At 40.5% G+C, this 16,894-nt stretch overlaps 1 protein-coding gene across 1 annotated transcript in view; it reads left to right on the top strand.

Annotated features, from left to right (window-relative positions):
* The window catches only part of triob (trio Rho guanine nucleotide exchange factor b), a 168,925-nt gene that overhangs the window by 137,815 nt on the left and 14,216 nt on the right, over positions 1-16,894 (top strand). Inside the window, exons 35-41 of the mRNA XM_052143761.1 lie at positions 4,006-4,289; positions 5,600-5,770; positions 7,394-7,489; positions 7,577-7,725; positions 9,448-9,514; positions 14,877-14,980; positions 16,583-16,652. Coding sequence (XP_051999721.1) covers positions 4,006-4,289; positions 5,600-5,770; positions 7,394-7,489; positions 7,577-7,725; positions 9,448-9,514; positions 14,877-14,980; positions 16,583-16,652 — 941 coding nt within the window. The remainder of the gene's footprint in view (positions 1-4,005; positions 4,290-5,599; positions 5,771-7,393; positions 7,490-7,576; positions 7,726-9,447; positions 9,515-14,876; positions 14,981-16,582; positions 16,653-16,894) is intronic.

Here is a 16,894-nt window from a genome sequence, read left to right as displayed (position 1 = left end):
CTTCCTCATTGGCCATATTTAAATCAAGTTTGAAGACACGTTTTTCTCTATAGCCTATGATGTTGTTTGAGTTTTACATGTTTTATCGTTTGTTCTTTTAACACTTTGAAAATTCTATTTAATCCGGGCATTAATGTTTTGTTTTTTTGTTTTTTCATATTGTACAGCACTTTGGTTACAACATTTGTTGTTTTTATATGTGCTTTATAAATAAACTTGAAACATTACGGTAATGCTAATTTTGGGAGAAAATGTTCTTAATTGTCCAGAAAATGTTGCAATGCAACAACAACAAAATATTTATTTTCTTAGTATTTTGGGGTATGTTTTTATAAGATGAGACCCAATTAGAAGACACATCTCAGAATAGGTTGAGAAGATCTGGCTCTTCTGGAATGCCATCTTTCATATTAAGCATTTAGGTTGTAGATTACACCACTGCTGGCTCTAATTTCTCTTCTCTTTGTATCTTCTCATCCGGCCTTCCCTTCCTCCCTCTCTCTCATTCTGAGCATAACTCACAGCTGTGCATGGAACACCAAACCTCCCTCTTTCTTTCCGTCTCCCTCCCTCCCTCTCTCTCTCTTTCATGGTCCATCACTCTCTTCTCAGCGTCATGTGGTGAAATCCTTTCAGTCTAAAGGAGTAGGTTAAGCTTGCTTCCTCCTTCTGGATCACTTTTTGACATGGCACATGGAATACACTCATTTTTATCAATCAATCCGCTCTGTCACATGGGTTCGGCTTCAGGGCGCTCAGAGAACTGCAAGTATTGGCTGCTGGATTTGGGTATGTGATTTACACTGGACAAAAACGGTGTCAGGACTGAATACGGTATCTGTCATACATTCTGGTGTATTGAAGTTGTGTAAATGAATTTGGCTTTAACTTACCTAGAAAGATTTTAGAAAGTTTAAAAAGCGTTTTGTTGGTCCTATTAGGTGCTTTTTAGGGATTTATGCAGAAATCTGTATTATACAACATATTTCAGAAATAAAGTATTATACAACAGTTAGATTTGGTCCTCTAATCTGATTGGACAAGCAGAGCTTCAAGAGTGTTGATATTTAGTATATCAGCACGTATCATTCCACTTGTCTTTGTTTGTCTTTGTTGCTTGGCGATGTTTGGAATTATTTATCAGACCAAAAAATAACTGGCCATATTATGTCTTATACGGATGTTGACCCGAGACTGCATTCGTGCTGATATTCAGTACAACAGCACAATAGCAAGAGTGATTTATTTATATATATATATATATTTTTTTTTTAAATTAGCTGATTTAGCTGAAAATTGTTCCCTGTTTGTCCTGTCCCTGAATTCTAATATTTGTCCAAATGTTATATTGAGGTCTAATAGTTTTGGGGGTATTCAGGTTTCTATAGAATGTTCTTTATATTCATTTGTATAACCTCTTTCTCACTTCAGTAAACTGTTTACATAATCCTGATTTTGTTTCTTAGGGTTGGACTGCCATGCATTTATAAGTAGTTTATGGCATTTTTTGTTTATAAGGCTTAAGTGAAAAGGATAAATTTTTGATGGTGTTTATATTTGGCTTTTGTTCACAGCTGATTGATAGAGATGTTATGTTGCTCTGGATAAGGGCTCTGTCTGATATACTGTCTGGGTTAGTCTTTGTAACCTTAAAGTTTGCCACGCATGTAACAAAACATTAGCTGCTTTTCCACCATCAGGCCAGTGTGAGCCAGGGCTATGAACTGGCCAGCAGGGGCCAATAGCCTTGGACCTCGAGCTGCAAGACCAAAATCTATCTACATTACCACCTTCGGGCCAATAACTCCTCAGCGTTGCCAAAAAATCTGCCCTTAATATGCCGTTGCGGTACCAACGTCACATACCCTGCCCATTTCACAAGCAAGAGGGGAGCTCAAGCTGAGGTATAATTTTATCTAGTTATTTAGAATATCGATTTTATATAAAATGTAAACAACAAGATATATTAGCGTTGACAACTCACCGACTGTAACTCGGACTGTAACCTCCACTAACAGTGAGACGATGTCCCAGCACACTGTCTATGAAATTTCACTGAACCATGGAAAGTCATTTCTTTGGCCACTGCTTTGATTTGTACTGTACCTGCATTTTGTATTTATTTATTATTTCCCAAACCTGTACCGTTTTGCACTGGATAGCTGGGAAGTTCGGCGACACTCCACCTTTGATATTGAACCCTCCTCAATCTCTGGTTGGCCTTGTTTGGCCCAAGGGTAATCGGCGGGCCAAAGGTCATTGGCCGCTTGTCCCTGAGAAAGCCCAGAGGAGGCATGATGAAGTCCTGGAAGTGACAGTGGGAACACAACTGGCCCTGGCACAAATTAGTACGCCCTCATTTGGCCCGATAGTGGAAAGCAGATATTGTGAAACCAATATTTGTGTGTCTTCACCATTGTTAATTCAGAACCAAGAGGCTTTTTAAAAACAGGCAAGATGTTTTAAGCCTGTTTGAACACAAACACTCAAACATTTCTGTCATAAATCAGAGCTGCTCATAAAGTGACAAGCAAACATCTTTCTAATATTACCCATAAGCCCTTGACGTTAGAGATTCAAAGAATATGACAGCATCATTCTATCATGTCTGCACACTGTGATGTCATGCCCCTTACTGGTTAAGAAAAGTATAATGTACAGTCAGCCGGTCATTAGCACAAGATAGACCCAGAAAGGGAGAAAGCAGGTCTTTTATTTTACAATAAAGACTGGCTAACAGCACACTATCTCACTTATTGCATGGCTCCTTATGAAATAAATAAATAAATCTATATGATATATTGATTTAAGTTGGAATTATTATATTATGTGAGAAGAAAGAGACAGCCGAGTGATACAATAGACCATAGAATGCCACAATGGACAAATCAGAATCAAGCATTCCAGAGTGCTGTTTAATAATGAACATTACCTGGGTCGGAACAGAAAGTTTATTTATAAATGGTTCTTTAAGAATTATTTGGGGATTTCTCACCAATATTTCATGTTTAAATCAAGCCTATATCTGGTATAGTATCATGTATAAATGACTGTAAGGTTCAGATGAGGGGACAGCAGGATAAATACTCTTAGTGTTCTCTAAAGGCAACATAGGGCCCATTTCTGTGGCACTGAAGGCTGGGTTTGTTCAGGTGTGAATTTAATGACAGGGCCATTTATGAATGTCTAATAGAACTGCATTTATATCACACACTTTCAACACTGGTAAAAAATTGAACGTTAACAGTTCTGAAATTTAATTTAGAATCAGTTCTGAATAAGAAGCAATTCTCGGTTCCCATCTCTAAATGTATACACACACACACACATGCTCTTTTGCCCTCCTGTTATGTGCCCAGAAGATCCAAATATCCGTGAACGTGGAGCTGTGCTATTGGTATTCCCCCTGAGTCAAGCTGCCCCCTAATGTTGGGAGTGTGGACAAAATAATTTCATAGTTATGAATCCCCCTGAAGCCAGATAAATATTAAACTATAGATTATTTTTGTAATCGAGTAATCTAATGATTGTTCTGATGATGAATCGAGTAATCAGAAAGATTTTTTGGTTCTGTTTTGTAACTTCCGCTAGACTAGTCATTCAATTAGCCACAGCCCCACTTTCTAAAACCACACACTCCAAAGACATGCGCGCACACACAAAAGAATGTGTTGGAGCAGTTGGAAGACTTGAAGTTGCATCCCTCTCCTCGGATGGAGGTATGTCAGAGGCCGTGAAGTGGACTGAAAAGAATATCTTCCGCAAGCTTTATGTAAGGACATGCTTTCTAAGGAAGAGAGTGACGTCTTTACAGAGTATTTTGCAGGTTCAGTTTTGACAAAGCTCTCTGAAGTGAAAAGTACAAATACTGTACAAAAATGTGTTACAGGTTGCACTTTATTATACTTTCATTAATAACATTATTAGCCACATTATATAATGCCAATGAAAACAAGCTAAACATCTAAAATGACAGGACTGTTTTTCTCTCACGCTCTCTTTTAGATACGCTGTCAGTGTCCAGTAATGAAGGAGGTCTGTCAGGCAGTGCCACACTTCAGCCAGGTCATTTGCACAGTTCCCCTGGACCCAAGCGACCCGGAAACACTCTGCGTAAGTGGCTGACCAGCCCCGTCAGACGTCTCAGCAGCGGCAGAGCAGATGGACATGTGAAGAAACTCGCACACAAGCACAAGAAGAGCCGAGACGTGCGCAGGAACGCAGACGCCGGCTCACTGAAAGACTCAGACGACAGCGCCGCCACACCGCAGGATGAGACCATAGAAGAGGTGAGTGACCAGGAAACCAGTGCACAAATTATTCCTGACTGCACTGACACTTTAGTTTTGTTAGTTTGTCAGTGGGCAGAAAAACATTTTCTGTGGTGTGACATGCTATACTAAATCTGAAACTATTTTAAACATCATTTTGTTTATCAATGTCAATCTTTATTTCAGTTGTATTTATTTTTTTTTTTTTATATTGTCTACAATAAATGTAAATTTATAGTGTACATTCATAAATATGAAGCCTAAAATCTTGATGTTGATTACAAAAATATAATACTTGTAATTAGATTACATAACTTTTTTAATGTAGTACTATTGCAGTTACCGGTACTTTTTTGTGGATTACCTGATTATATAAGGTTTATGTTACCTACATCGTTTGATTTCCTGTTTACTTGTGATTTATGAAAGGAATGGCACTTAATATGGTACTTAATACACTTAAACTTAGTTTTTCATCCAAAAATGCTAAATCTAAAAGTAATCAGATTTGATTGCCTAAAATGTATAATCACAAAGATAGTACCAGATTACATTTTAGAAGTGATCTACCCAACACTGAATGTTGATTAGAAAAGCTCATGGACATGTTATGTGACAACTACCCTTACATTTGAATGTCATATCATTCAGAATAAAAATGTTGCTATCCTATTTATTTTTTAGATAACGTTTCTTTATGCATATTGCCAAAGCGATCTATTGCAACAGCTCTATGGTCAAAACATGTTCATGTTATTTTAAGTTACTTGTCAGTCATATCCTGGTTGCTGCATCATTTGAAATGTCAATGAAGGCAAAAGGGAACTGTATCTGTCTTTTAAATGTTGCACGATATAATTTGTAATGGTCTAAGTGTTATTTAAAGGGGTGGGTAAAAATATCTGTTTTCCGATGCATCACAATCATCATTTGAACGATCTTGAAATCAATTCTTAAATCCCAAGATCGATCTTTTACTCAATGCGCAGCATTCCACAACAATGAAAGGAAATCACTCGCATTTGCAACCAAATTTTGTGCTATGCGATTAAAATGTACAGTATAAACAGAGGGTGACATGGGAAGCCTCCCGGGGCTGCATCTGAATCGAGATTGAGAGCTTGTGACTGGGAATCGAATCTGGAAATCGATGCCCAGCCCTTGTTACTTATGTCTTGTTTTTTCCAGTACAGAGCATTTATAAAAACAGCGTTGTGCTTCAACTGGAACAATTTTGGTATAAAAATGCACCACAGCCGCTAAGCTGTTTTACAGCATAACACTGTTTATCTATATTTTTTCTCTCTTTCTTTTTTCTATTCTCACAGAGGATGAGAAACGAGGGATTGAGCAGTGGCACTCTGTCGAAGTCATCATCCTCAGGGATGCAGAGCTGTGGTGAGGAGGAGGGAGAAGAAGGCCCAGACTCTGTTCCTCTGCCGCCCCCCATGGCCATACAGCAGCACAGTATTCTACATCAGGAATCACAGGAGGACAAGGTAAATGTCACTGAGCGTCACGTTCCACTGAGTGCAACATCCTTCATGATCCACCATCATTAGATGCTACACATTCATTGTTTGTGCAGTAGCCATCATTTTTACTGCATGCTCTTGATGAGTTCTTTGCATTGTGAATGCATTGTTTTATTCATTGTTTGATTGTTTTGGGATAATAACCACTATTATAGATTAACTCAGAGTTTGTATTTTCCTTAAAGTCAACATGAAATCAAAACTGACATTATGTGATGATGTACGGTCCCATCAGAGTATGCCATGATCACAGTGGTCTGCTGCATCCTCCGCTATATAATGCTCAGAACTGGCCAGTGAGATCAGACTTTATGGGCTTGTTTGCGCCATTGCCTGTTCTTCTGCATAATTCCTTCAGTGAATCGGGCTCTAAATCAGTGCAGACAAGGTATGCAAATAACCGGTGCTTTACCAGGTGCAATTCATTCTTAGTGAATTCCCCCCACAAACTGTCAAATGGCTGTTTAGCTATAGACCACTGTTGTAAGTGATGCAGCCTTTCTAAAATCTTGCCAGTAAATAACGCAAAAAGTTATTATAAGAGAAAATAACGACTACCATTAAGATACGTCGAGATGTTCTCGAGGGTGAAATTGACATTCAGCATCCATTCTGGTATGGAACACCTTCTTTTCAGGATCCAATCTGTACCTGATAGATAAAATCAAGTATCGCCTACAGTGTTTCTTCGTTGAATATTCTTTTTCAGTCAGATATATGTCACATGCGGATGTAAAGTGGGTTTTGAATGCCATTTGATGTTGACTTTAACCTAAGACCATGATGATATAGCTTAAAGGATCAGTGAGGTGTCTGACAGGTCTCTAACTGCAATGTGTTTTCTCTTTGTTTTTAATGTTCTCCAGCATTACGTTGATTTCTGTTCTGCCTCTGTTTTGTCTCAGTTTCCCTATCTCTCAATGTAGTCTTCTCTCCTGCAGCCTTCTCCTCTTTTTTTCCATCTTTTCAATCTCTTTTCTATTTTAAACCTAATCCTCATGTTTTATTTTTGTCTTGTCGTCAGTTAACAGTTGTTTGAATACTCCTCAAGCCCTTTATCAGTTGTGCTTTATCAGAACATGTTTCTTGTGGCACAGAACTGATCCTGTCCATTAGAACTCCTGACTGTTTTAGCTTGAGAAAGCCCTTCTGTTCATGACCCATCATGTGCCTTTAATGTATTCAGAAGTGCATTCAATCACATGCAGTGGGCAGTCATGTGTGGTGCGCTTACTCTTTACCCAAAACAACCCAGATCTTCCAAACCATAGTTCCTATTTCCATTCCACCCCATATTACATCCACCACTCTGAAATCAGTCCCTGATTGGCTGGCGAGTCGAGAAACCACACCCATTATCACATTTGGACTGGAATGTTTCCGCTCTCAGTGTCAGAGTACTACAATGGTGAGCATCATTACAGATTCACATCATAAATGGAGACCGAAGCCCAGCCAAGCTGGTTTTCAGCTGGTCTCCCAGCCCGGTCAAGATGGTTTAAGCTGTTTATTCAGCATGGTAATCATAACAAATGACAATACTTCCACATCATTGAGACTGTTAACATTGCTTCTTTTATTACTTAGGCTACCTCTCGCCTCTCTGGACGTCCCAGCAGCTCAGAGACACCGAGTGCAGCTGAGCTGGTCAGTGCCATTGAGGAACTCGTCAAGAGCAAAATGGTAGGAGAGACGTTTTAACTAATGTCAGTCCATCTCTTGACATTCGGTATTTTATATGGTCCTCTTCTTTGTCTTCCTGTCTCTCAGAAATTGGAGGACAGGCCCAGTTCGCTCCCTGTAGAGCAAGGAGACAACAGTAGCCCCTCCTGCAACCCCTCAAATAACTCCCTCCTGTCTTCTTCCTCTCCCATCAATGAGATGGACGAACGCAAGACTGGCTTCATTAAGAGACGACAGTGCGTCCCTCTCTTACATTGCCTCAAATATTTATGTATTTCCTGCTGAAAAGACCAACTTGTACCAGCGTGGAATTTCATGCTGGTCTAAGCTGGTCTTTTCCGAAATTTCATGTTGTTAAATGTTGGTTATGTCGGTTTCTGCATGGTCCAACATGGTCTTTCTGATTAACAGGGTTTGCACATGGTCCTTAAAGGAATAGTTCACCCAAAAATTGAAAATGTCTCATCATTTACTCACCTTCATACCATCCCAGATGTATATAACTTTCTTCTGCCGATCACAAATGAAGAGTTTTAGAGGAATGTTTCAGCTCTGGCGGTCCATACAATGCAAGTGAATGGTGACCAGACCTTTCAAGCTCCAAAAACCTCATTAAGGTCACATAAAAGTAATCCATATGACTCCAGTGGTTAAATCTATGTCTTCTGAAGCGATGCAAACACTTTGGTTGAGAAAAAGATCAATATTTCAATCCTTTTTTTTACTATAAATCTCCATTTTCACTTTCAGAATGTGAAAGATTCTAGTCAAAAGAGATTTATTGTCAAAAAAGGGCTTAAATATTGATCAGTTTCTTGCCCACACCTATCATATCACTTCTAAAGACTGATTTAACCACTGGAGTCTTATGGATTACTTTTTTTCTGTCTTTATGTGCTTTTTGGAGCTTCAAAGGTCTGGTTACTATTCACTTGAATTGTATGGACCGCCAGAGCTAAGATACTCTTAAAAAAATCGTAATTTGTATTTTGCAGAAGAAAGAACATTATACACATCTGGGATGGCATGAGGGTGAGTAAATGATGAGAGAATTATCTTTTTTGGGTGAACTATCCCTTTAAGTGCCTAAAATTCTTGAATTTATCTTTTAAAAATGTAAGTACTGGAATACATGGAAAATCTGCTGATTTTGTTGAAAAGGGCTTAGAAGTACTCAAGTATTTAAGCATACCCCTTCAGATCAAAATATTTTTAAAATAATGCGAAACATTTCAGTCAAGTGTTTCAAAACTTTTGACCGGTAGTGTATACTTTCACATACTACTCTGTATGTATCTATTTTATGCAATTGTAAATGGCCTGCTCACGCCATTTTGGAATTACTCTAATTACGAGTTCCCTACTAGTAAATTCCATTCACATCTCTCGTAATACAAGTTGGAAACTCTGAATTATATGACAGTGCATAAGAGCTCTTCTCAAAGGTGACAGTAGCTTATATCAGGAGAGAAGGGCTTCCTGATCACTGCTGTGACTTGTGTGTCATTGGACAGACGTATTGTTATTGTTTGCTTCCATGATTGGTCACGCCCAAGGCCATGGCCCAGAGAACTGGGGTTACATATGTAACCTAACGTTTTCTAATCTTAATGGGTTTCTTGCAACTGGACCTAGGAGACAAAATAAAGTTTGACATTAGCATGTCGATAAGCTAACAATGTGATATTCAAATAAGCATAGAAATACACTGTGCATATTTTTAAATGGGATGCATTTTTATCTATTTTCATTATTGATGAGATGGATTTATAAAGAATTGACAGAATAATTTACATTTGCCTTGAATCAACTGCCATTATGGATAAATATTTTCACTGAGCTTGTCAGGGATTGCCTTCTCTGCAAATTGCACATGCAGCTCTGCCTTTGGAATAGAGACTCAATATGAATGATTCAATTGAATTTGAACATCATGCGTTTCTTTCTGTTGTTTTCAGTTATGTTCTACTGGAGATGGTGGAGACAGAGAGAGACTATGTGAGAGACCTTGGTGCAGTCGTAGAGGTGGGTGTATCTTCTTTTTTTATACATTACTCCTAACAAATACTGTGGTGAGATCACTATGGTGACCACATGTGACTGAACGCATTAATTCAAACAATATTTGTTCACTAATCTATATAGTACGACAGCATACGCACATATTTATAACGGACTTATACCATTCATTTTCTCTATAGGGATTTCAAGTCTATCCTTCAATAAAAAGTAATAAAGCAATCTAACCAGCTCTGAGTTTAATCTAAGTTTAATTACTTAGATTAAAGGGAACATTGTTCCCTTTACAAAAAGCTTCACTAGGATGCTGCGCTGAGAAAAGCGCTTTGGGAACAATCCTACATTGTGACCAGCTGTGAATATGTGTGTAACACGTCAATGAATATTGACCGGAATTTATAGACTCGGCTGGTGAGATCATTGGATGCACCTGTGGCCAGGCTATAAATAGACACGTCACCAGCGTGTCATCAGATAAAAAATTCTGTGTGTGTGTGTCTCACAAGCCTGTCACAAGCTTTCTTTCCCCTGCTAGGAGTTTGAATTTGGTTAGGCAGTGCGCAGTGAACCTTTTCTCCTTTCTCTGCTTTATATATATATATATATATATATATATATAAATAGAGAGAGAATGACTGAGAATCAGAGCAGATGCGTGGTCCCTTGTTAACGCTCTATTGCCGAGAGGGACACGCATCAGTTTTGCTTTGTTTGTTTGGGGGAAGAGCATACTGCTCTCGCATTGAAGCGGGGCGGGTGCGAGCATTACGATCAGCTTTCGGGCGAAATGCTTTGCGCTTGACTCGCTTACTTCTGGGAGTCAGCGCCCACTCTGTTATCGTGGGGAAGAAAGAAGCGTAAAAGAAAGAAGCCCTGACGGTCTTGTACCCAGCCTTGTGGGGGTAGTTCCCCTCGGGACGGGGCGCGTGTACCATCCACTTCGGCCATCCCGATACCCTCACGAAACCTCTTCACTCCTGTCGCCTTTGGTGCTTCGGGTGATAGAGGCTTCCAACAAAGAGTTGGGTGTACCGTTGCTTCGGCCTTAATCCAGGACGCAGAACACTCAACACCCCCTCAACAGGAAGTTTTAAATTAATACCCTTCTCAGAGTACCTGGCAGCGTGGAAACTTCTGCCAGATATTTTTATGTGGGTCCTAAGAACAGTAGAGAAGGGCTACAGAATTCAATTCGCTCGCCTCCCTCCTTGTTTCAATAGCGTGGTCCCGCGGAGCAGGCATTTCTACTGTGAAAAGAACTGCAAAATCTCTCAGTCTAAGGGGCCATAGAACATGTTCCCCTTCCAGAGAAAGAGTCAGGTTATTACAGCAAATACTTCCTGGTTCCCAAAAAGGGTGGGGGGGTTGTGACCGACCTTAGATCTTCAAAGCTTGAACTGCCCAGTCAGGGTGTTCAAGTCCAAGTTGCTAACTATCAAGACGATCGTGTCACAAGCCCAACATCACGTTTGGCTGGTCACCATCGATCTCATGGATGCATATCTTCTTATAGAAATTCCGCCACAGCACAGGAAGTTCCTGAGGTTCGCTTTTTGGGGCGAAGCCTTCCAGTATCGGGTTCTTCCATTCGGCCTAGCCCTATTAACCCGCACATTCATGAAATGCAGGGATGCAGCACTGGCTCCTTTGTGACTCCGGGGCATCCGCATTCTGAATTACATAGATGACTGGCTGATCCTAGCGCAGTTCCAAGAACTGGCAGTTCAGCACAGGGATATCGTCTTAGCTCATCTGGTTTCTCCGGGTCTGAGACTTAACGTCAGAGAGCGTTCTCTCTCCCACCCGGGGAATCACTTATCTGGGGGTTATATGGAATTCGATCACGATGCAGGCACAATTGTCTCCCGCACGAATCATTTCCATTCAGAACACCCTGAACAAGGTCAGGCTAGGTCAAGGTTGCACTGCTCATCAGTATCAACGAATACTAGGTCTCATGGCATCTGCGTCCATGGTGATCCCTTCGGGCCTTCTGCACATGAGACCATTCCAGCTGTGGCTAAAGGCCAGGGGGTTTCATCCAAGGGCCGGTCCCCTAAGGCAAATAAGGGTTACGCGCCGCAGGCTTCGTTCCCTTTCTATGTGGTTCAGACCCCGGTTTCTTACCTTGAGTCCCACTCTAGGTGCGTCTCGTCGTCACAGGTTGCTAACGACAGACACCTCCCTGACGGGCTGGGTAGCGGTCTTAAGTGGTCGTCCAGCTCAAGGGGAATGGGAGGGTCATCGGCTCGGTTGTCACAGTGTCTCGAGTTGATGGCTGTATTTCTGGCCCTGAAAAACTTCCTTCAGAGGCTGCCATGTCTTGGTGCGGGTGGGAAATACAGCGGTAGACTCTTACATAAACCATCAAGGAGCTCCACATTAAGGGCAGTTTATATCCCTGGATGCCCGTATGTGGGAGCAGATTTACTGTCCAGACAGAAAATACCGACTGGGGAGTGGAAACTCCACCCCTAGGTAGTGGAACAAATCTGGGTGAGATTTTACAGGGCAGAAGAGGACCTCTTCGCCTCTATGAACAGCGTAATGTCTCCTCTACTTCTCCCTGAGTCAACCAGCCCCCCTGGGTCTGGACGCGATGGCGCATACATGGCCCTGAATGCGTCTGTATGCGTTTTTCCCCAGTTTCTCTGCTCCTGGGAGTCTTGGCCAGAGTTCACTAGCAAGGGTCTTGCCTCTTACTGATAGCGCCATGCTGGCCAAACAGGGTATGGTTCTTGGGGTTAATATCTCTCCTCGACGGCGCCGCCTTGGGCGATTCCGAACAGGAAGGGCCTTCTTTCTCAGGCACAGGGGACAATATTTCATCCCCGGCCCGAATTGTGGAACCTTTCACACTTGGCCCCTGAATTATACCAACTGAGGTACACAGGGCTTTCTCCTGAGGTTATCGAGACCATTTTAAGTGCTAGGGCTCCCTCCACTTGGAACAAATCTGGTTGAGATTTTACAGGGCAGAAGAGGACCTCTTCGCCTCTATGAATAGCACAATGTCTCCTCTACTTCTCCCTGAGTCGGATGTTGCTATGGTAGAATATGGCTATTATCTTATGGAAAGATGAACTGCTCTTTCTCTGTTAACTAATATGTTGAAGACTAATTAATACTAATTTAACAAATAACTCAAAGATTATTTGCTAGACATTGGATAAACAGGCTATGCAATCTAAAGAACTGGTAAACTGGTCATCATAAATTGGTAATATACACTAATGCCAAGGTCTCTGGGAAAAAGTTTGGATAGTGATACTTACATTCCGCTTGATCGAGTAATGAGCTCACTTATGGCGACATCTTCCACTTGTTGTGCTGGGGTGCATTGCAGTAGGAAAGGAGCTGGATTCCGCTTCAACAGCCTTGAAGCACTGAGGAATGCTGATCTCCAGAAGCACCGAGAGGGTCCTTACTATCAGGAACACGCAGATGAAGCCCTGATGTTGGTGCAGAAGTTCCTTTTATCTGAAACACTAGCTTTACTCATGAGATCTTAACCTTGTTGCTGGTTGTGTCTGTTATTGTCTCACTGGAGAGTAGACTCAGAACAGGATCATTATTATTGTCTCCTTCCTCTCTGGACTGAAGACCCAGGACATTGGAGTGTTACTGTTATTGTCTCCTACCTCTTCCAGGCTTGAGGCCAGAAAGAGGTGTGCTTTTTAGAAGGATACTTTTATCCCTTTCTCATGAGGAGGAGATAGCAGTTTGGTGCCTTTCAGTTCCAGTGTTCTAATTGGCTGTTGAAATCAGTGGTGGCACACACAGTGTGGCCCACCCTTCCTTCTCTTTGTGGATTTATTTGCATAGTCTAAAGTTCAAAGTTAGGACAGTTTGAGGTTTTACCTAGCATTGTTCAATTTCCAAACCATTTACAAAATTCTCTTGGCATTGTGCTGAATGCAAAGAGTCCATATATTATGCTGAAAGGTTGAACTATTAGCCATACATTCATGTAAATGTTAACAGGTCACCTACTGTGAATTGTATTAATCAAACAACTGCAATTAACAACAAATGTGTTGCAGTTGATGTCCGTTTTGAGAATTCCAAGCATATGTATTGATGAATTTGTGGCCTCTTCTTGTTTCAGCCAATGCTGCCTTATGGGCGGTTTGATTAGCATGCTGCATCTGGAGGTCCTAAGGATTGTTTATGGCCATCTTAGCTTAGGATGGGAGTCAAGGTGTGCCAAAGAATTTTGGCTCTAAGAAACCCATGGACCAATGAGAAGTTCCGTCCAACGTTAAAGTGGATTTGGGGCTTTCCTTCCTAGCCCATAAGAGGTGTGTCTGGCAGTTGTCTGAGCAGCTTTATCTGTTGGCTGCTTGGCATTTGATTGTGTTGTTCCATCACTATCTAATGTAGGAACCTTTATTCACTGTGGCAGTTAGAGAGAACCCCTGCCATAATATCCCATGCAGCACAGCAAATTACATCTTGATTTTTAATATAAGTATATGTGTGATTAATTATATCTATAATATATGATTTTAACAAAAAAAAGCAATAAATATGTTTATTTTGCAATATGTTAATTGTTAGTTTGTGAAGGTAGGGAGACCATCTTGATTATGCCATCCACAATGCTTTGTGTGGATGGTAAATGGTCTGCACTTATATAGCGCTTTCTTTATCCTTAGAGGTTACCAAAGCGCTTTAGACTGTGTCCCAATCACCCATTCACACACACACATCCACACTCATACACCAATGGCGGCAGAGCTGCAATGCAAGGCACTTGCCAGCCATTGGGAGAAACTTGGGGTTCAGTGTCTTGCCCAAGGACACTTCGGCATCTGGAGTCATGTGGGCCGGGAATTGAACCACCAACCCTGCGATTGGCAGCCGACCCGCTCTACCACCTTAGCCACAGCACCACCCCCCCACCCCCTGAGAATTATGGGTTGTGTAGTTCTTCAATGGAATGTTTCTATTTTTATTTAATGATGTTGAAAATACATTAAGTTGCTCCTACAAAACATATCATCGCTTAACAATCTTGGAGCTCATTGCTGGTGTTACCTAAAAGTTGTATACATCATTGTTTCTTTATGGAGAGAATGAATGGGATTTTGAATACTGGAAGTCAAGTGTTGTGATGTGTTGCGGTATTTGTTATATACTGTTGTGTTTTGAATTGATTACATGATGTGTTTGACTGGTAAGAGTGTCTCTGAATGGCCCGTGTCAGCTGTGTTGGCACAGTTTTGTGTCATGCCTCAGTGTTGCACAGGAAATGAGAGCAGTTTGTGTTTGCTATTTCCTCTGAATGGTGTCTCAGTGAGATCACATGTTTTGTATGTGTCACTGCCTCCATGGTAACAGTGTCCATGTGTTGCGGCACCCGCAGGGCTACATGAGCAGGATGAAGGAGGAGGGGGTACCCGACGATATGAAGGGCAAAGACAAAATTGTCTTTGGAAACATTCACCAGATCTATGACTGGCATAAAGAGTAAGTAATGATAAGATGCAGAGCTCCCATTTCTTCTCAATTACCATGCTGAACAGAGATCAACCAATTTAGTTTTATTTATTGACAATACTGATTATTTGAATGTTTTAGTTTCCAATAACCAATATGCAGAAATTATTTTTTTATTGTTTTTATTTCTGTTTAATTTCTATTTTTTAAAACACGGAGGGGACACTTATGACGATGTAAATCGAAAACGTTTTGTCTTTGCACTGAGCACTTTTTGGCCTCTCAATAAAAGAAAAAAAATAAGACTTTTGCTACACATTGTGTGCGAGCTTCCCCTCTCTTTTGGTTGTAGTGTGACATTTTTTAAAACACTAATAGCTAAATATTCATTAGACTACACAAATAAAATGTACTGTGAATATTTTAATAATAAAAACAATTATGAAAATAGTATTGTTGGTGAACTGAAATAAAAAAGAATTTCCAAACAGAGATTGTTAAATTCGATTTTGCCATTTATCATTAGACCAGTGGGGATTTCTTTAAGACTGCAAGGGAAGCTCAGCTTCCCCTATAATGTCAAAAAAATTATGGTCAAATATGTACTATTGTGTAAACAATTTATTGACTAAAAATGCGTTAGAACACGTTCATCTCGAAGACGAGTTCGTTCAGAATCAGCTACATTACATATAGCAGGTCGGCTGACTCGATTTACTTCTCATACATTCCCGTAAGCGCCAGTGCATTTCCCTGTTGAAGCCGAGCGTCCATTGACTTCAATGGGGCTGCTCTGAACAGTTTTTTTCAGTGCTCGAAAATAGACGGTCATTGGATAAATGCTGCGATTATGTCTCGCCCACGGACGCTCAGCGTCTCTGGGGGTGAATGAGGAGTGGGCTGGCCCGACTCGGGCTTCAGCGTGATGATTGGAGGATCTGTCGAAAGACTGCATCTCCTTTTGATTGACAGCTAATCTCTACTATAAGAAGTCACTGAAGCTATTTCACGCTCAGTCCCATCGTGATTTCTCAAGTGTAGTCGAAAGACAAACTGCTGCAACCTATTTCTGTATATTTGTTTGTCGAAATTGCTAGTCAATTTGCATAATACATTTCACACAATTATACACCACATTCCTTGTTTCAGTTTTACCAAGTTTAATATATTTTGTTTTAGAGCGTTCGTTCGTTCGTTTGTTCATTCATTCATTCATACAGTAGGCTAGGCTAGCGTCGTACGGGTGAAACTGCGCACGATGGCAGACGGTGCTAATATTGTCGACCTGATTTTGGCGAAGCCATTTCAAAGTCTTCCTTACGAGGAAAAAATTAGAATTAAACAGCAGGGCAGATCAACACCTAAGATTGATTTAGTGCAAAAAATAGGGTAAATAAGTTTATAATGTAGGCCGAAAATGAGCTTCCCCTCTTTGAAAGACCAGCAGCCGCCACTGCATTAGACCCAGTATAAAGAACCAATAAGATTCCATAACGATTAAGTAGAAAAATCTGAATATTTATTAAAAATATATATACATGTTGGTTAAATTTTTATGTTATGTCTGCAGTCCAACACTGTCCAACTACTGTCCATTCCTGTCATGTAATGTCACCTCTCTTTATTTTTTAGCTTCTTTCTGGGTGAAGTTGAGAAGTGCTTGGAGGATCCTGATAGACTTGCAACCCTGTTTATCAGACAAGTATGAAATGGATAAATGTGTGGTTTACAAAAGAAAAATCTTAAAAATAAAGTTTCCCAAACACACCCCTGTCTTCCATTGGTCAAGAAACCGATAGTTTCTCCCTAAATCATGTCATTAATTAAGTTATGTCACATTATGTGAATGTAGTCAAAGCTAAAAGCCATTTTGAGGCACAAAATTATGGCATGACATAGAGAATTGTATTCCTTTTCTAAAACTTTTACTACCATACATGATGA

Source organism: Xyrauchen texanus, chromosome 15 (genome assembly GCF_025860055.1).
Source record: "Xyrauchen texanus isolate HMW12.3.18 chromosome 15, RBS_HiC_50CHRs, whole genome shotgun sequence".
Taxonomy (NCBI): domain Eukaryota; kingdom Metazoa; phylum Chordata; class Actinopteri; order Cypriniformes; family Catostomidae; genus Xyrauchen; species Xyrauchen texanus.
The sequence above is the reverse complement of the archived record's forward strand: the minus strand, read 5'-3'. Positions and strand labels throughout refer to the sequence as shown.